The sequence below is a fragment of the Pogoniulus pusillus genome, chromosome 14 (genome assembly GCF_015220805.1).
Source record: "Pogoniulus pusillus isolate bPogPus1 chromosome 14, bPogPus1.pri, whole genome shotgun sequence".
Lineage (NCBI taxonomy): Eukaryota > Metazoa > Chordata > Aves > Piciformes > Lybiidae > Pogoniulus > Pogoniulus pusillus.
The window spans coordinates 4505853-4525978 of NC_087277.1; the positions used below are offsets into that span (position 1 = coordinate 4505853).

Consider the following 20126-nt stretch of genomic DNA (forward strand, 5'->3'; position numbering starts at 1 on the left):
TGCTGGGAAGCCAGCTTCAAATCTCTAGTAAAATAGATTCTAAAGTAAATGAAGTGGAGCAGCTTCCCTGGGAGCAGGCTCCTGGTATCCCTTCAGCACTCTTCCCCTCTGTGCTCGAGTCCATCCTCCAAAAGAGGTACAGACAGATCTAAATGTAACTTTCTTTTCCCTTTACTGAACTATGCAATGGTCTTTGTTTTTACTGGGTTTTTCTTTGTAAGGAAGGAGAAAAGCCCCTGACTGCAGAAGATTTGTGCCTGAGACCCTGAATTGCAGGTGACCTGTGCCACCAGCACCCAGCTGGGCAGGGTGTTATCTAGGACAGCCCCGTGGAGAGGGGCCTGGAAGTCCTAGTGGATAACAAGTTGTCCATGGCACAGCAATGGGCCCTTGTGGCCAAGAGGGCCAAAAGAATCCTGGGGTGTATTAGGAAGAGTTTGTCCAGCAGATCAAGGGAGGTTCTCCTCCCCCTCTACTCAGCCTTGGTGAGACCTCAGCTTGAGTATTGCCTTCAGTTCTGGGCTCCCCAGTCGGAGAGGGACAGGGATCTGAAGGAGAGAGTCCAGTGGAGAGCTAGGAGGATAATTAGGGGACTGGAGCACTGCCTGATGAGGAGAGGCTGAGGGCCCTGAGGCTGTTTAGTCTGGAGAAGAGAAGACTGAGAGGGGATTTAATCAATGTTTATCAATATCTGAGGGCTGGGGGTCAGGAGTGGGGGGACAGGCTCTGCTCACTGCTCCCTGGGATAGGACAAGGAGCAATGGATGGAAGCTGCAGCACAGGAGGTTCCAGCTCAACTCAAGTGGGAACTTCTTGACTGTAAGGGTCCCAGACCACTGGCACAGGCTGCCCAGAGAGGTTGTGGAGTCTCCTTCTTGGACACTTTCAAGGCCTGTCTGGATGTGTTCCTCTGACCTGAGCTACATTGTGTGGTCCTGCTCTGGCAGGGGACTTGGACTCGATGATCCCTTTGGGTCCCTTCCAACCCCTGACATCCTGTGAGCCTGTGAACTGTATGGAGAACTTAAGAGTGATAGGCAGCAAGCTCTGACCTTCACTGCACAGGCAAGGCTATGCCTGATTGCAGCATGGTGTACTCTGATTAAATCCTGTGCTTGTAACCGAGTTAAAGGCTTCTTGGAGATCCATGCATGACCTTCAGGCACAAACTTTCTCCCACAGCTGGAGCTGAATTTCTAAGGCTGCCTGACTATGCTTCCTTGAAAAACAAACAAATAAACAGGCAAAGACTTTACTTGGCTTCAATAAGGGCTAGCAGCAGACTTTTCAAGGACCTGATGAGGGACACAGGTGACAGCAATAAGATTTGTTTGACTCCACATGGATGTCTCTAACATAGATACCTATGTCTGAGCTAACCTTTGTCCTGCTTGTAGCCCATGGAGCCTTAGGTAGTGTAACCAGGGAGTTCAAGAGTGTTTTTATCCTAAAGTAAATGCTGATATATTGGTTTAGAAAGGCTGCACCCTGGCCTCACTGGCTGTGTTATGTCTCCTGTGAAACAGAACAGGACATTAGTGTGCTTGTGTGGGCAGAGCCTATCACAACTGCACTAGAGATAGGGAATTGAGGTTAAATAAATGACAGTGCATCTCTGCTTTATCCAGTAGTGCATCTCTGCTTTATCCAGTAGTGCATCTCTGCTTTATCCAGTAGTGCATCTCTGCTTTATCCAGCTTGGCTCAAGACCATGAACTCACATCTTCCTCAGTCTTAGAACAGCTCTTGCAACCCCTAGCAGAAGCTAAATAGCAGTTTCATCTCTTATGAGCAATGGAATCAGTCACTAGACTGGAAAGTCAGTCTCCACTGACAGCCCACAGCTCCTGAAGCAGACCTGTAGACTAAGATTTCACCTCTTCTGTGTCACAGAACCTGTGGGATTTACACCAGAACAGACCCAAATGGATCTACTGGCTGTGCACGGCCTCAAGCTGTGCCAGGGGAGATTTAGGCTGGAGGTGAGGAGAAAGTTCTTCCCTGAGAGAGTCATTGGACACTGGAATGGGCTGCCCGGGGAGGTGGTGGAGTCACCGTCCCTGGAGCTGTTCAAGGCAGGATTGGACGTGGCACTTGGTGCCATGGTCTGGCCTTGAGCTCTGTGGTAAAGGGTTGGACTTGATGATCTGTGAGGTCTCTTCCAATCCTAATAATACTGTGATACTGTGAAACTGTGATACTGTGATACTGTGAAAAGAGTGGTCTTGGAGGGCTAGATGTCTATGTTCATCTCCCCACAAAGCACACCCTGGTCCTCTGGTACCCATGGTGACCAAGTACTTAGTAATTCCCTGTGCTGGCAGGTCAAAAAAGCAAATCTGCAAAGCACCATAGCAACAGCCATGAAATTAGAGCGGATCCCATCAGTAAAATATGCAGCAGGGCTCAGAGCATACAGAATTATTGTCTGGAAACACTGCTCTTAAAAAAAAATAATCAGAAATAGCTACTTTGTGCAGGCTCAAAATGAAAGGTAAAGAGAAGGAAGAAAAGCAACAGTAAATGAGAGAAAGGAGTAGGCTTGAAGATTGCCACAGATGCATTTAGAATCATAGAATCATAGAATCAACCAGGTTGGAAGAGACCTCCAAGATCATCCAGTCCAACCTAGCACCCAGCCCTAGCCAGTCAACCAGACCATGGCACTAAGTGCCTCAGCCAGGCTTTGCTTCAACACCCCCAGGGGCAGCGACTCCACCACCTCCCTGGGCAGCCCATTCCAATGCCAATCACTCTCTCTGCCAACAACTTCCTCCTAACATCCAGCCTAGACCTCCCCCAGCACAACTTGAGGCTGTGTCCCCTTGTTCTATTGCTGCTTGCCTGGCAGAAGAGACCAACCCCCACCTGGCTACAGCCTCCCTTCAGGTAGTTGTAGACAGCAATGAGGTCTGCCCTGAGACTTCTCTTCTACAGGCTGCACATCCCTAGATCCTTCAGCCTCTCCTCACAGGGCTGTGCTCCAGGCCCCTCACCAGCTTTGTTGCTCTTCTCTGGACACATTCCAGCACCTCAACATCTCTCTTGAATTATGAGAAAGACTGTCAAAGAAGGAAAGTAGCTCCCACTGCTCTTACCAAGATGCAAACATGAGCTGTAGGAACTTGAGATGCATCTTTGCAGGAGGAGCACACTAGGAAATGTGAATATGCAGCAGTGTTTATGCTCCTGTTTATTAAATTACTAAAGCTAGGATTCAGCATAGCATCTTGATTAGTGCTACTTAAGCTTTTAGTGCCTTTTTGGAAGGCCATTTTCTACAATATGTTTTCTATTCTTTTAATATTGCATCAATGAATCATGTCCAAAAAAAGAGACAACATTTTGTAAAATCCTGAAATTAAAAGGCTCACAATACTCCTGCACTGGATATTTTGTATCTTCCTTAATGATAAAATCATAGAATCAACCAGGTTGGAAGACACCTCCAAGATTATCCAGTCCAACCTAGCACCCAGCTCTGTACAATCAACATCAACTCATAGAATCAAGCAGGTCGGAAGAGTACTCCAAGATCATCCAATCCAACCTAGCACCCAGCCCTGTCCAATCAACATAGACTCATACAATCAAGCAGGTTGGAAGAGACCTCCAAGATCACCTATTCCAACCTATTACCCAGCCCTGTCCAATCAACATCAACTCATAGAATCAAGCAGGTTGGAAGAGTCTTCCAAGATCATCCAGTCCAACCTAGCACCCAGCCCTGTCCAATCAACATCAACTCATAGAATCAAGCAGGTTGGAAGAGTCCTCCAAGATCATCCAATCCAACCTAGCACCCAGCCCTGTCCAATCAACATAGACTCACAGAATCAAGCAGGTTGGAAGAGTCTTCCAAGATCATCCAGTCCAACCTAGCACCCAGCCCTGCCCAATCAACATCAACTCATAGAATCAAGCAGGTTGGAAGATACCAATGTACCTTCCTCTCCATCGTTTTCTGGGAATGCAGTCACAGCTTTTAAGCCAAATTCACCTTTAACACTGCTGGGATTTGGGTGTAACGTGCAATAAAATCCATTCCCATCTATCCCAAATGAACAACATCCTGATGGCGATAAATCTTTCAGAGGTTTAGCAAGACACAGTGATAAGGCATTGCAGGATTAAGGATGAGCTGCTATGCAAACAACATAAATCACAAATGATATATCCAAATCCAGTTCCTTAATACTTCAAGAGCTAGAGAGATGACTTAGATCCACATAACAATGCCTTAGGTTGTTTGAGAAGAAACCCCCCAATGTCATACTTTGTATTTTGAAGCACAGAAAAGAAAGCTGAAGTGATCTTGCTAGAGCAGCTTGGGAACAGCCTAAAAAGAGAAGTCCCAGGGTTCATTCCCAGTGCAATCCCACTCTGACATTTCCTGAATGATCTAAATATTTGTGTGAGTGTTGCTTCTGAGACCCAGCATGTTCCAAGCAAACAGCCCTGCAAGCAGATACCTTTGCAGCAACATGAGAGCCAGTGTGAAGGTGCCCACTGATTGATGTGCTTGCCTGGATAAAACCTAGGGCAGGGTGGAGTCTGCAACAAGAAGAAGAGTGGAGTAGACTGTGGTTGAACATGAGCCAGCAGTGTGCCCAGGTGGCCAAGAGAGCCAGTGGCATCCTGGCCTGCATCAGGAATGGTGTGGTCAGCAGGAGCAGGGAGGTCATTCTGCCCCTGTACTCTGCACTGGTTAGACCACACCTTGAGTGCTGTGTTCAGTTCTGGGCCCCCCAGTTTAGGAGGGACATTGAGATGCTTGAGCATGTCCAGAGAAGGGCAACGAGGCTGGGGAGAGGCCTTGAGCACAGCCCTACGAGGAGAGGCTGAGGGAGCTGGGATTGGTTAGCCTGGAGAAGAGGAGGCTCAGGGGTGACCTCATTGCTGTCTACAACTACCTGAGGGGAGGTTGTGGCCAGGAGGAGGTTGCTCTCTTCTCTCAGGTAGCCAGCACCAGAACGAGAGGACACAGCCTCAGGCTGTGCCAGGGGAGATTTAGGCTGGAGATGAGGAGAAAGTTCTTCCCTGAGAGAGTCATTGGGCACTGGAATGGGCTGCCCGGGGAGGTGGTGGAGTCACCATCCCTGGAGCTGTTCAAGGCAGGACTGGATGTGGCACTTGGTGCCATGGTCTGGTCTTGAGCTCTGTGGTAAAGGGTTGGACTTGATGATCTGTGAGGTCTCTTCCAACCCTGATGATACTGTGATACTGTTTTGCCTCCCCTGTCTGGCTCCTGCTCTGCAGCCATTACCACAGGACATGACAAATAAGCCACAAGTAGAGATTATCTCCACAAATCAGTGCTGACTTTTGGTAGAGAGCTGTTATGCACAAGCCTTTCTGTGCTGCAGTTCGAGGGGTCCAGCTGGATGCACAATTAGGTGATGCACAACAAGAATCCACTGCTGCTAACTCTTCTGCCACATCCCACATCCCTTCTGCTGCTGCCCTGGTACTCCCTGGCTGTTTGGCTACATGACAGTGACTCCTCTTTGCACAAAGGCTATAACTTTCTGACTGAGTCACCAGAAATTCATGCACAAGTAGGGCATGGGGAAGAGACTGGATCCACCTGAAGTCAGGAGAAAGCAGTGGGAGAGAATTACATTAACCTCAGTGGCCACCGCTGAGGAAAAGGGATCCCGGTTTTCTCTTGGCATGCTCTCTATCTCAGGAATGTTTCCAACCCCTGGCACCTCTCAACCTGAGCATTTTCTACTAGAAGGTGTGAGGTACTTGCCAGGAGGAACTTAGAAGTATTCTGTAAACCAGACTTGATTCCTGCTGTGAGAGTTTTGATGGATATCAAGAGAGCTTCGATGGACCTGGGGGCTTGCCTGCCTGCCTGCCTGCCTGTCTGTCTGCCTTTCTGCCTGCATTTCTGCCTGCCTTGGCTGAGGGGCCTGGGGCTGTTTAGTCTGCAAAAGAGAAGGCTGAGAGGGCACTCAATATCTGAGGGCTGGGGGTGAGGAGTAGGGGGTCAGGCTCTGCTCACTGCTCCCTGGGATAGGACAAGGAGCAATGGATGGAAGCTGCAGCACAGGAGGTTCTGCCTCAACACAAGGGGGAACTTCTTGACTGTAAGGGTGACAGAGCACTGGCACAGGCTGCCCAGAGAGGTTGTGGAGTCTCCTTCTCTGGAGCCTTTCCAGGTTTGTCTGGATGTGTTCCTGTGTGCCCTGAGCTAGATTGTGTGATCCTGCTGTGGCAGGGGGGTTGGACTGGATGATCTCTGGGTCCCTTCCAACCCCTGACATCTGTGAGCTGTGAGCTGTGAAGTGTGGCCAGCAGGGCCAGGGAGGTGATTCTCCCTCTCAGCTCTGGTCAGACCCCACCTGGAGTACTGCATCCAGTTCTGAAGCCCCTATTACAAGAGGGATGTGGAGATGCTGGATGTCCTAGTTAATTAGAAAGTGTAATTAACAGGAATTGAAGGAACCATACCACACTCACCAGGCTTTACAAGGCTTGACTTTGTTTCCTTCTTGTACCGAGCCAGCTGTGGATTCCCTTCACTCATTGTCCCTGGACTGAATTTCTTCCTGGAGAAGTCTCCATCGCTGCCAGTGGAAAAACTGATTGGACTGTTCCCAGCATCAGGAGTCTTAACTGGAGATACTGACTGGCTACTAGGACAGCCAGTGTCATCTGAAGACAAAAGAGGAAAACATCACCATTGCTAACTAATAAGTACATGAACATTAGCAGAATTAATTGAAAGAACACAAAAAGGAGAACAAAAGGAATAAAGTTTGAACCACAACCATTGGCAGTCAGCTCTGCAACCTGTGAGAAGCTCTTAACAACTACAGGTTGTCAACAGGTCTACAACTACCTGAAGGGAGGTTGTAGCCAGGTGGGGTTGGTCTCTTCTCCCAGGCAAGCAGCAGTAGAACAAGGGGACACAGTCTCAAGTTGTGCCCAGGAAAGTACAGGCTGGATGTTAGGAGGAAGTTGTTGTCAGAGAGAGTGATTGGCATTGGAATGGGCTGCCCAGGGAGGTGGTGGAGTCACCATCCCTGCAGGTGTTGAATCAAAGCCTGGCTGAGGCACTTAGTGCCATGGTCTGGTTGACTGGCTAGGGCTGGGTGCTAGGTTGGACTGGATGATCTTGGAGGTCTCTTCCAACCTGGTTGATTCTCTGATTCTCTTAATATTAAATGCAAAGCTAGGAGTCTGGGTTCAGGTGAAATGCACATATCAAACATGCCCTTCATCTAATCATATCTTCTGTATCTTGGGTAGTCACAGCTCTCCAGAAAGTAATGGTGGCTTTGGAGATACAAACCAAAACCACACAGTGCTCTGACACTGGCAAGCCTTGAATATTTACTCTCCTGGACAAGAGCAATTGTTTGTTCTTTCCCAGGCCAAAAGGAAAGCTGCCCTCTTAATTATGCTGTTGCACACTGCTCCCAGTGCATTATCTTTACCTAACATGAAACTCAAAGATGGATCTGTGACTGAGCCAAATAATTTGCATGATCTAACTGCACCTACCATTTCCACACCGTTCAGAATTTAGGTCAAGACTGATCTTAGAGTGAGCTCTGCATGGACAAATGGTTTTCAAAGTCAGTATGTGACTGTGCATTCATGAGGCAAGAGGGGCACCCATATCTAGTTCCCTTCCTGCCCACTTCCCCTTTGCAATAAAGTGCAGCTCTTGCTGTTGTCAACTGTTGCTCCCTCAGTACAGCAGAACAACCTTAGCATTTAATGTGAACAGTTTTCCCTCATGCCTGGCCCCTTACCCAAACCCACCTATTTGTTCCAGTGTTCTCCTTCTCATTGGAACATTGGTCAGGCCACACCTTGAGTACTGTGTCCAGTTCTGGGCCCCTCAATTCAAGAGAGATGTTGAGGTGCTGGAACATGTCCAGAGAAGGGCAACGAAGCTGGTGAGGGGCCTGAGCACAAATCCTATGAGGAGAGGCTGAGGGAGCTGGGGGTGTGCAGCCTGCAGAAGAGGAGGCTCAGGGGTGATCTTATTACTGTCTACAACTACCTGAAGGGACATTGTAGCCATGTGGGGGGTGGTCTCTTCTCCCAGGCAACCAGCAACAGAACAAGGGGACACAGTCTCAAGTTGTGCCAGGGTAGGTCTAGGCTGGATATTAGGAAGAAGTTCTTCACAGAGAGAGTGATTGGCATTGGAATGGGCTGCCCAGGGAGGTGGTGGAGGCACCGTCCCTGGGGGTCTTCAAGAAAAGCCTGGATGAGGCACTTAGTGCCATGGTCTGGTTGATTGGTTAGGGCTGGGTGCTAGGTTGGACTGGATGATCTTGGAGGTCTCTTCCAACCTGCTTGATTCTATGATTCTATGATTTCTACATGTCCTGACTGCAATGATGAGTGAGTTACTTGTAAGTGTTATCTGTCCATGCTATGTGTATTAGCATGTAACAGCACTCAGCAGCCTCAGGTGTTGCTGCCCAGGCCTCTGCAGGCTGCCAGACTTGATGCCAAGCCACAGAGGCAGCCCAGACTACTGCCAGGACTACCTCCCAAGGCACAAAGGGCAGTAACAGTGCAAAGCAGCTAATACACTTTAGTTAAATTTCATTCCTTCAAATCACCTCCATTAATCACCTCCTTTTGTCATCTTGCTGCTGCCTTCTGCAACTGTATCCCTAGAAGAACAGCAGGAAAGGGAAAGCTTCTAACAAAGTTTTCAGCCTGTCCACACCACGATGAAACAAAAGAATGACCCAAAAGAACCAAACAAAAAACCCCCTCCAAAACTATTAAAAAAAAACCCAAACCAACCAAAAAAACTCCCCAAACTAACCAAAAGAACTCCCAAAACCAACCAAAAAACCCCACAAAACTAAACAATAAATCCCAAAACCAAACAAAAAACCTCAAAACTAAACAATAAACCCCAAAACCAAACAAAAAAAGGCCAAACTAACAAAAAGAACCCCCACAAAACTAAACAATAAATCCCAAAACCAAATAAAAAAAGGCCAAACTAACAAAAAGAACTCCCACAAAACTAAACAATAAATCCCAAAACCAAATAAAAAAACCTCCAAACCACAAAAAAAAAACCCAAACCAACAAAAAGCCCCAAAACTAAATGATAAACCCCCAAAACCAATTAAAAAACTCCAAACCAAACAAAAAAGCCCCAAAACCAACAAAAACCCCCAAAACTAAACAATAAACCCCAAAACCAAATAAATCCCCCCCCCAAAAAAGAGCCAAAAAACCACAAAACTAAACAATAACCCCCCAAAACCAATTAAAAACCCCCAAACCAAGCAAAAAAACCCCAAACCAACCCAAAACCCCAAAATGAAACAATAAACCCCCCAAACCAATTAAAAAAACTCCAAACCAAACAAAAAAATAAACCAAAACCCACAAAAAAACCTCAAAACTAAACAATAGACCCCAAAACCAAATAAAAAAAAACCAAGCCAAGCAAAAAAACCAAAACCCAAAACCAATAAAAAAAACCCCAAACTAATCAATCAACCCCAAAATCAAATCAAAGAACTTCAAACCAACAAAATACCCCAAAACTAAAAAAAAAAACCCAATCTAATAAATAAATCCCAAACCCAAGTAAATAACCTCCAAACCTAACAAAAAAAACCCAGCAAACCCAACCAAAAAACCTCAAAACTAAACAATAAACCCCAAAACCAAATAAAAAAACAACCAAAAAAAATTTAAAAACCCCAAAACTAAACAATAAACCCCCAAATCAAATTAAAATACCCTCCAAATCAAACAAAACCCACCAAAACCAACAAAAAAACCCTAAAACTAAACAATAAACCCCCAAACCAAATAAAAAAACCCAAGCCAACAAAAAAAAAACAAGAAAAAAAAACCCAAACTAATCAATCAACCCCAAAATCAAATCAAAGAACTTCAAACCAGCAAAAAAACACCAAAACCAACAAAAAAACACCAAAACCAACAAAAAACCCCCCCAAACTAATTAATAAACCCCAAAACCAAGTAAAAAACCTCCAAACCTAACAGAAATAAACCAAAACGAACAAAAAACCCCCTCAAAACTAAACAATAAACCCCCAAACCAAACAGAAAAACAACCTAAATTACAAAAACCCAAACCAATAAAAAGCCCCCAAAATTAAACAATAAATAGAATCATAGAATCAAGCAGGTTGGAAGAGACCTCCAAGCTCATCCAGTCCAACCTAGCACCCAGCCCTGTCCAATCAACCAGACCATGGCACTAAGTGCCTCATCCAGGCTTTGCTTGAACACCTCCAGGGATGGTGACTCCACCACCTCCCTGGGCAGCCCATTCCATAGTGATGACTCCTGTAAAAAGCTCCCCCATCTCCAAGTCAAACCAGCATTTGGGCAAGGCCAAATCGATCAGGGTCTCTGTAATAATCTATTTGAGGGGAAAATCCTGATGGACAAGAGTGGAGGAGAGGAGTGGGCCATGGGAGAAATAACTGAGCTTGTTTGGAGGTTCTTTCAGGGAAGGGCAGCTACTGTATGCCCTTGACTGATGAATGGTACCATCTCTATCAGGGAAGGTCATCCTCTTTGAGCATGCAGCTTCAGAAGGGACACACATGGAGCGGTGAGGGAGGAAGAGGACACCTGTCTAGTCAGACAGATCAGCCAAATCAACCCTGGAGATCAAGGGGGTGACAGATGTTGCAACCAGATCACCCTTACATCCAAGATCTAGTGCCTGGATGGGGCACTTAGTGCCATGGTCTGGTTGATTGGGCAGAGCTGGGTGCTAGGTTGGACTGGATGATCTTGGAGGTCTCTTCCATCCTGCTTGATTCTATGATAAAATTATAAAGTTTCTAAATCTAGGGCAAGCTGCAGAGAAACACTTTTCTTCCTGCATCAGCTTTTTGCAGTGCCTTTTGAAGATCAGTCTGTTTACTAGCACAGACAGAAGCAGCTGCACAGGAGACACCAGTGCTTACCACCAAAGCTCTGCTGTACAGCTGGAGGATGCATCTCCCACCTGACCTGCAGCTCACCTTTCTGGCACAAGGAGAAGTCCTGGTGAACAGTGATGTGTAATCCAGCTGCTAGTGCAAGCCACATTGCCTGCACTTGCTTTTGTTCTATCGAGGCTTTAATGAGCTACTGAACTGTATTTGCTATTACACATAGAATCACAGGATGTCAGGGGTTGGAAAGGACCCAAGGAGATCATCAAGTCTAACCCCCCTGCCACAGCAGGACCATGCAATCTAGCTCAGGTCACACAGGAACACATTCAGGCAGGCCTTGAAAGGCTCCAGAGAAGGAGACTCCACAACCTCTCTGGGCAGCCTGTGCCAGTGCTCTGGGACCCTTACAGTAAAGAAGTTCCCTCTTGCGTTGAGGTAGAACCTCCTGTGCTGCAGCTTCCATCCATTGCTCCTTGTCCTATCCCAGGGAGCAGTGAGCAGAGCCTGTCCCCCCACTCCTGACCCCCAGCCCTCAGATATTGATAAACACTGATTAAATCCCCTCTCAGACTTCTCTTCTCCAGACTAAACAGCCCCAGGGCCCTCAGTCTCTCCTCATCAGGCAGTGCTCCAGTCCCCTAATCATCCTCCTAGCCCTCTGCTGAACTCTCTCCAGCAGATCCCTGTCCCTCTTAAACTGGGAAGCCCAAAACTGAAGGCAATAGTCAAGATGAGGTCTCACCAGGACAGAGTAGAGAAGGAGGAGAACCTCCCTTGGTCTGCTGGACACACTCTTCCTAATACACCCCAGGATCCCATTGGCCCTCTGGGCCACCAGGGCATTGTTTGGGTTGGGTCCCAACCCCTACCATCCTGTGATCCTGTGAACTCTGATGCAAGACCTCCACCTGCCCAGAAATGGGCCAAGGTAAGGCATCTATCACAGGGTAATAAGAGCAGAGAAGCTGGCAATGAGATTCACTTTGCAATGGAACTCACTTTCTGCTTCAAACACAATGTGAATTAGTTTTCAGCAAGATTAGTTAAGGATTCAGTCCTATTACTCAGCAAGAGCTTTGCATCAGTGTGGATTTCAGGTCCAGACTTCTCAGTAGTACAGATAGACCTGATTTGCCTTCTCATGAGGAAGGTAGAAGACACAAAGCTGGAAAACACTAAGTGAAAGTCCATACTTCTAATCCTGCCTGGATTATTCATTTGCATATGAGGGAGCACTGCATTAATTTATACCAGAGGACTTCCATTGCTTTCTTAGCAATATTTGTGGTGTGTTTTTCACAGCAGCCTTCTAAGAGCATTCTGGGAGCAGACTTTCCCTTTGAACATCAGCTGGATTTCATCACTGGAAGCCTAGATCCAACCCCTGTCCCAGATCAGACACGCCTGCCAAGTTTCAAAGCCAAGCCTGGGATAGTGTCTCCTCCAACAAACAGTCAGGGAAGCTGCTCAGAGCTCTCTGGCATTTGCATGCCCTGCCTAATGTTCACATAGTAAAGCTGGAGTACAAACAGCAGAGTTAAAGATAATAATGCTCTTAATGACTGACAAAAACTTTACAGTCCTAGACTTGGAGGCCATATGTTGTGACATGATGACTGTCTCTGAGTTTTTGGGCACTGAGAAGTCTCACTGGGAAATGCCTTTCTGGGCACTGAGGAGTCTCACTGGAAAATGCTTCAATGTCTTTTCCTAAAGGCTTTAAGAGCCACTGAAGGGACAACCTCCTTACATAATGCAGCCAAATAGTTAATGGTGCTCTGGCTCAAGAGCCACTGACTCATTTCTGCTTTCACTGCCAGCTGCCAGATCTATTGAGGTACTACTCTGAGTCTGACATGTCCACTCCCTACCTGATTCCACTCTTCCACTTTCATGCTCTCTTATAGCTGCCTTGACCAATCTTAAGGCTGTACATACTTTGCACTTCCACTAAGGAAAGTGGATTCCAGAATGAAAGGTGGGCCTCTAGTCATAGAACCAACCAGGAAGAGACCTCCAGGCTCATCCAGTCCAACCTAGCACCCAGCCCTAGCCAATCAGCCAGACCATGGCACTAAGTGCCCCATCCAGGCTTTTCTTCAACACTTCCAGGGATGGTGACTCCACCACCTCCCTGGGCAGCCCATTCCAATGGCAAATGGACTTCAAATGTTCAGTATACCAAGGCAAAAATAGTTTCCTGACTCTTACCTGACAACTCCTTTCCATTTGGCCCAGGAGCTGCTAGTCTGTGTGGCCATGGCTCTGCTGGGGTGGTGCACTGTGAGCTGGTTATTAACAACAAAGGTATCACCAAAGGGCAATTCAGTGTTTTTTTCCAGGCTAGTCTCCCACTCTGTTTGTCTGCTCCATGTTTTTTCACCCCCTCCATGTTGCTTTGGTCTTCTTCTCAAGACATAGAAATCATAGAATGGTCCAGGCTGGAAGGGACCTCCAGAGGTAACCTACTCCAGCCCCCCCTGCAGTCAGCAGGGGGTTGTAGGCAGGTGGGGTTGGTCTCTTCTCCCAGACAAGCAGCAGCAGAACAAGGGGACACAGTCTCAAGTTGTGCTGGGGGAAGCATTGGCTGGATGTTAGGAGGAAGTTGTTGCCAGAGAGAGTGATTGGCATTGGAATGGGCTGCCCAGGGAGGTGGTGGAGTCACTGTCCCTGGAGGTGTTGAAGCAAAGCCTGGATGAGGCACTTAGTGCCATGGTCTGATTGATTGGCTAGGGCTGGGTGCTAGGTTGGACTGAGTGATCCTGGAGGTCTCTTCCAACCTGAATGATTCTATGAAAATTACACAGGCTGTTGAAAAAAAATGATGTAATTTCATCACTAAAAATGCTGCTAGTTTTCATCCTTCTGATCTATTCTAACTTCGTTTTACAGTTATTTGTAAGATCTGCTGGGGTTGATGCTTAATAAATTATTCAGGCTGTTGTGTGCTTGTGAGGCAATGATTTACTAGAAGTCAAGCACATTAAAGCTGAGCAGAAGTGTAGGGTGGGGTGTCTCTGCCCATGGCATGGGGGTTGGAACTAGGTGATCCCTGCGGTCCCTTCCAACCCTGTCTGATTCTGTGATTCTAAGAGCAATCAAAAGTGTAGCTCTGTCAGGAAAAGAGAGGAGGTCTACTTATATGAAATCCTGCTAAGCAAATTAGTTCCACTTTTAATCTCTTTGTCTCTACAGACAGGACTTGAATTAACTCTGCTCCACTTTGCCTGTGAACTAAGGCAGTAGCAGCTCCACCACTCACTGAGGTCACCTAGAGAGGCTGTGCATATGTTTGTCCTCAAAGGTTTTCCAGATTCAGAGAGACAAAGCCATGGCTGATGGGATGCAATGCTTGTAACAGCCCTGCCTCAAAGAAGAGGCTGAGTTAAACAGGGCCACGAGGATGCTCAGAGGGCTGCAGCAGCTCTGCTGTGAGCACAGACTGAAAGAGTTGGGGCTGTGCAGGCTGCAGAAGAGGAGGCTCCCAGGTGACCTTCTTGTGGCCTTCCAGCATCTGAAGGGAGCCTACAAAAATGCTGGGGAGGGACTTTTTAGGCTATCAGGGAGTGGCAGGACTGGGGGGAGTGGAGCAAAGCTGGAGGTGGGGAGAGTCAGACTGGACATGAGGAGGAAGTTGTTGAGCATGAGAGTAGTGAGAGGCTGGACTGGGTTGCCCAGGGAGATGGTTGAGGCCCCATGGCTGGAGGTGTTTAAGGCCAGGCTGGCTGAGGCTGTGGGCAGCCTGCTCTAGGGTAGGATGTCCTTGCCCAGTGCAGGAGGGTTGGAACTGGATGATCCTTGTGGTCCCTTCCAACCCTGACTGATTCTGAGATTCTATGATTTTCATTCAGTTTGGCTCACTCCCAGCATGGCATGAATGTTGACAAGATCAGATTGTGTAGAACAAGTGAAAGGAAGGTGAAAGAAGATGGTCTGACCCACTCCTGGAGCTTGGACATCTTTTATCATGCAGTATTTCCCATAAACATATCCTTACAGGATTGTGCAAAAGCAAAGCTACACTGGAGCAGGAAATGCTAACTGACTTTGGCAGCAAGTGATGTCTCTACTATCTTCCTTTCATTTGAACATTTCACTAATAAGCAGCACTAATGTGAGTTCTGGGAAACAATCTGGGGAAAAAATGGACTACATAATTGTGTCTTCCTGGAAGTTGTAGTCAGGTGGGGTCGGTCTCTTCTGTCAGGCAACCAGCAAGAGAACAAGGGGACACAGTCTCAAGTTGTGCCAGGGGAGGTCTAGGCTGGATGTTAGGAGGAAGTTGTTGGCAGAGAGAGTGATTGGCATTGGAATGGGCTGCCCAGGGAGGTGGTGGAGTTGCCATCCCTGGAGGTGTTCAAGCAAAGCCTGGATGAGGCACTCAGTGCCATGGTCTGGTTGACTGGACAGGGCTGGGTGCTAGGTTGGACTGGATGATGTTGGAGGTCTCTTCCAACCTGGTTGATTCTATGATTCTATCATTTCTAGTACCAGTAATGGTATCAGTATTGCAGAACAAAAGCATCAAGGCTTACTGGTAAGGCTACTGATAAAAATAGTACTGTTACTAGGAGAGTGCTGCAGTCAGGAATAGTACAGCTTCTGGAGCTTTCACAGCACACATTACATTTGGGAAAAGGAGGTTAAGATGACAAAGGTCTGAAAATCTATTTGAAAACTTTAAAGGAAAGTTTTAACTAAAAGTGAGGAGAGGACAAACATGAAAAGGAGACAAAGAAGAGACTTGGCTGCTTGGTAGGAGTTTCAAAGAGCTTCAGTGGACCTCAATGACCTTTTCTGAGGACAACAGGTGGAAGCAAAACCACTGCTGCTACCTCTGGTGGGAGAGCCTTTCCTGCATCCAATATTCTCCATGAAGTATTGACATAATGTGAGATGTATATGTAGGCATAGATGGGTTTCTCTGTGTGTGTTTGTCATGTGTTTTGTTCCATCATCAGTATAGGAAAGAATACTAAATATTCACAGAATCATAGAATGAACCAGGCTGGAAGAGACTTCAAAGATCATCCAGTCCAACCTAGCACCCAGCCCTAGCCAGTCATCTAGACCATGGCACTCAGTGCCTAATTCAGTCTTTGCTTGAACACCTCCAGGGATGGTGACTCCACCACTTCCCTGGGCAGCCCATTCCAATGCCAATCACTCTCTCTGCCAACAACTTCCTCCTAGTATCCAGCCTAGACCTCCCCTGTCACAACTTGAGACTGAGTCCCCTTCTTCTGTTGCTGGTTACCTGGGAAAAGAGACCAACCCCACCTGGCTACAACCTCCCTTCAAGTAGCTGCAGATAGCAATGAGCTCTGCCCTGAGCCTCCTCTGCTGCAGGCTGCACACCCCCAGCTCCCTCAGCCTCTCTTCACAGGGCTGTGCTCCAGGCCCCTCACCAGCTTTGTTGCCCTTCTCTGGACACATTCCAGTACCTCAACATCTCTCTTGAATTGAGTAGTCCAGCTCCAGTATCTCTACTATCTGATTCTGAAGGTACCACTTGTAGAAATAAAAGCTTTCAATAGACCACACAGAAATTTGTCCCTGTTCCTCAAATTATAAACCATATTATACCCCTTTGTTCTCACACAGCTCTGCCTCCATGGCTGACAGCATATGACTGTGACCCTCCCAGCTTTAACATCACTCCCTAAGGCTTCATGATTTATCCTCTGATGGAAGCAAACCACATACATTCTATCTGTTAATTAATTTACTAACTTTCTCCAAGTCCAGAGTAGCTCTTAGCATCACCACAGCTGGATGAGGCTCTTAGTGTCATGGTCTAGATGATTGGATAGGGCTGGGTGCTAGGTTGGGCTGGATGATCTTGGAGGTCTCTTCCAACCTGGTTGATTCTATGATTCTATGACTCTATGCCCACTCATTGCACTTGGAGATGCACATCAAAACACCTGCCCAATATTTCAAGGACTTATGTTAAAGCTATACATGTAGATTTCAAACATGTCAGGTAGAAACTTCTTTCAAAACATCAAGATTCTATTTTGATTTAAACAAAAACTAACAAAAAAAAAAAGGAATACCAAAGACTTCAGATTGAAGTTTCCTTCCTGCTCCAATTTGTGATGTTCTTCAGTTAAGTGTAATAATGTTCAACTCAACAGAAAATTGCACGAGAAGCTTAGAATTCAGTCTGTAGTATGCCATAAACTGCCACAAAGAGGGCAGAAGAAAGGGTGAAGTACTGAGTGTTCTCAGGACACCATCCAAAATGTGCCAGAGAGAAGAGGAACTCTTCCACTGACCTCAGGAGGCTCTGGGTCAGGCTTTAAAGGTTGGTAGTGCTGACAGATACATAAAAAGGTGAGAACAAACATTTCTAAAGGTCAAATATTTTGGCTTCCAGATGTTGTTATGTGGCATAGGAACAAAAAGATCATTACTTAGGAAGAGAGAATAAATAGTCAAGCTGAAAGGGAAGCAGGCAAAGGCCAAATGCTGAGGAATGGGCAGGCTTGGCTTTGCTTTGCAGTACCTAGGCACTTTGCTCATTTCCATGTTTGGAGCAGATCTGTGCCCTGCAGGAACAGACCTGGTGGGTCACAGTGACAAATGATTGCACGTAAGCTGGCCCAGCAGGAAATTCTCCATGGGAAGCAGCAGTGACAAAAGGAAGCATGTCCCCAGTGTCATCCTTCTGCCAGAGGTGCATCTTTGAAAGCAGATTTTCTTTCAGTGGTTTTGTGACATTAGTATCACTGTGGTTACTGAACTGCCTCACAGAGTGCTGCAAATGAATGTGCTGGAGAAGACCTTGTGCTGGAAGGCCAATAGGTCTATTAGACATCCTGGCTTGCCTCACCTTTCTGCTGATGGGGGGAACAAGGGCAGGAGGAACACAAAGGCTTGGGCCATTATGTCCCCTCCCAAAGTGATAAACAGGTACCCAGAGGGGTTTAGGTGCTTGATGGTGTCTTGCCCAAACAAGGGTGAGCAAGCCCTGGGTTCACCTAGAATGGGTTCAACCTAAATGCCATTCAGATTGCTGAATCTCTGTGGCCAAAGGAGCCTTTGCACTTGGGCAAATCATAGACATTGAGCTAAGTTGCAAGCAGTTGAGCTGCTTCTGTCTGGCTGCTCTTGCCTTGCTGCTCCTGCCTTACAGAGCTGCCTGTGCCTCACTGCTCTAAGACTACACGTTCTGTTCTGCCTTGTTCTTCAGACCAGCTTAGCCCTGATGTTTTGGGCTTGAATTACCTGGAAACTTAAGCACCTCCAATCTCCCAGAAGAAGGCATTTAAGTGCCTCACAACATGGCAAGAAGTGACACTGCCATGGTGCTCTCTGCACATCTGCAAGAGATCCTGCCTGCACCTGTGCAAACCTTCGTGCCAAGAGGAACCAGGATCAGGCCAGAGATCGTTTGCCTCGTTCCCAGCTCCCTGGGAAGATCTAGAAGCCTCTTAACAGCTGAGCAGTTCCAACACTGCCACACAGGAGCCAGGGACTGTGTGCTCAAGAAAAGAGCTGTGGGCATGAAACAGGTCCTCTGGCTCGTAAAGTCTTTTGCTGAAATGATTATTAAATGCACAAGTGATTCCTTGCACAAGTTCTGTTGGGGGGGAGCTATAGGTTGGATGTTAGGAGGAAGTTCTTCACAGAGTGATTTGCCATTGGAATGGGCTGCCCAGGGAGGTGGTGGAGCCACCATCCCTGGAGGTGATCAAGAAAAGCCTGGCTGAGGCACTTAGTGCCATGGTCTGGTTGACTGGACAGGGCTGGGTGCTAGGTTGGAGTGGTTGAGCTTGGAGGTCTCTTCCAACCTGGTTGATTCTATGATTCTATGACTCCTGCCAAGCTGCATCTCAGTTAGCTAAGCGCTGCTGCATGGCTTGCAGAAATTCAGATGGCTGGCTTCTGAAACAAGCTGTTCTAAAGGGTGTCATTATAAAGACAGTATGTAACAACTCTCCCTCATAAGAACAGAGTTTGAAACTGAGTTATTCAGAGGCAGAAAACACACAAAAAGTATATCCTAAAAGAACTTCATTTTAAAATGAAAAGCTGAACGGGCTGAGCTTAGCACACCCAGGCTCTCTTTGATCCAATATGCAACTGGCTTGGCATCAGAAGGACGTGTGCAGAAACCCCAAGGATAAGACCCCACCCAAAGTATCTTATTTCTTACAAGGCAAACACTGCAATTGGAATTGCCAAAGGCAGCCTGGCTCCTTCTCAGAGCAGCTCCTCTACCACGAGCTTGTCAGCAGATAAATTGTTCCCGATGTTTCAAATGGTGCTCTCTGCCCAGCTGACAAGGTAAGCACACACAGCTGCTTCCAGGCCAAGTGCAGCTTAGGAGGAAAACATCCATGACAGGCAGATGCATGGTAGCAGCTGAGTCAAGTGAAGCTGATGGGAGAGTGTTTTATCCATCATTTAACATCACACAAGTTCTGTGGCCAGCATCCAAGCCAAAGGAGGGCAGTGGCTAAGGAAGAGAATTGCTCCTCTACCAAATGACAAACAAGCCCCCAGATGTGCTAACATTTCCAGAAGGATTCTGCACCATGGACACTGATGCAGAGGTCTAACTGGCATCCAAAGGGCATCCACGTTCATTTGGCAGGAAGATAAAATGCTAAAGCCATATTTCACTGGGAATGTCACTGATAAGATTGACAGTCTCACTGTCTTTCACCCCAACTGACACAGCAAAACTGACATAAAGTCAACTGCAAATTATTGTCCAACATGACCTAGTGAATCTCTGACTCAAACAAGACAAAAAGGGAGATGGTAAAGCGAATTTATAACTTATTTCAGCCAGAAATAACAACTTCAAAAGAAAATAAGCATTCAAACCAGGTGTCTTGTCTGTTGCCAGCAGGAATTTATTGCTGTTGCCACCACACTTGCAACACTGTCATGGGTCCCAAAGGCTCCTCCTACCTAAAGCTGGAAGACACTGATGCTCTCATTTAGAGAGAAGGGCCTCCAACCTTCACAACCCAGGCACCCAAGGAAAATGAGCATCCTCAGAAGCTCTAGAGAACCAAGGAGGAAACATATTTAAATGGACAAAGGAGAGAAAACCCAAATAAAAATTCTACTGAGGTTAAAAGAAGTCTACTGATCACAGCCACTCAATGTCAATAATAAAGGGAGAAAGGTAGAAAGGAACTTGTCAAGAGAAGTGTAATTGTTCCAGGGGTCTGTTCACAC

At 46.9% G+C, this 20126-nt stretch overlaps 1 protein-coding gene across 1 annotated transcript in view; it reads right to left on the reverse strand.

Moving 5' to 3' along the window:
• SYBU (syntabulin) overlaps nt 1–20126 on the reverse strand; it is a 47727-nt gene that overhangs the window by 24670 nt on the left and 2931 nt on the right. Inside the window, exon 3 of the mRNA XM_064154169.1 lies at nt 6469–6663. Coding sequence (XP_064010239.1) covers nt 6469–6663 — 195 coding nt within the window. The remainder of the gene's footprint in view (nt 1–6468; nt 6664–20126) is intronic.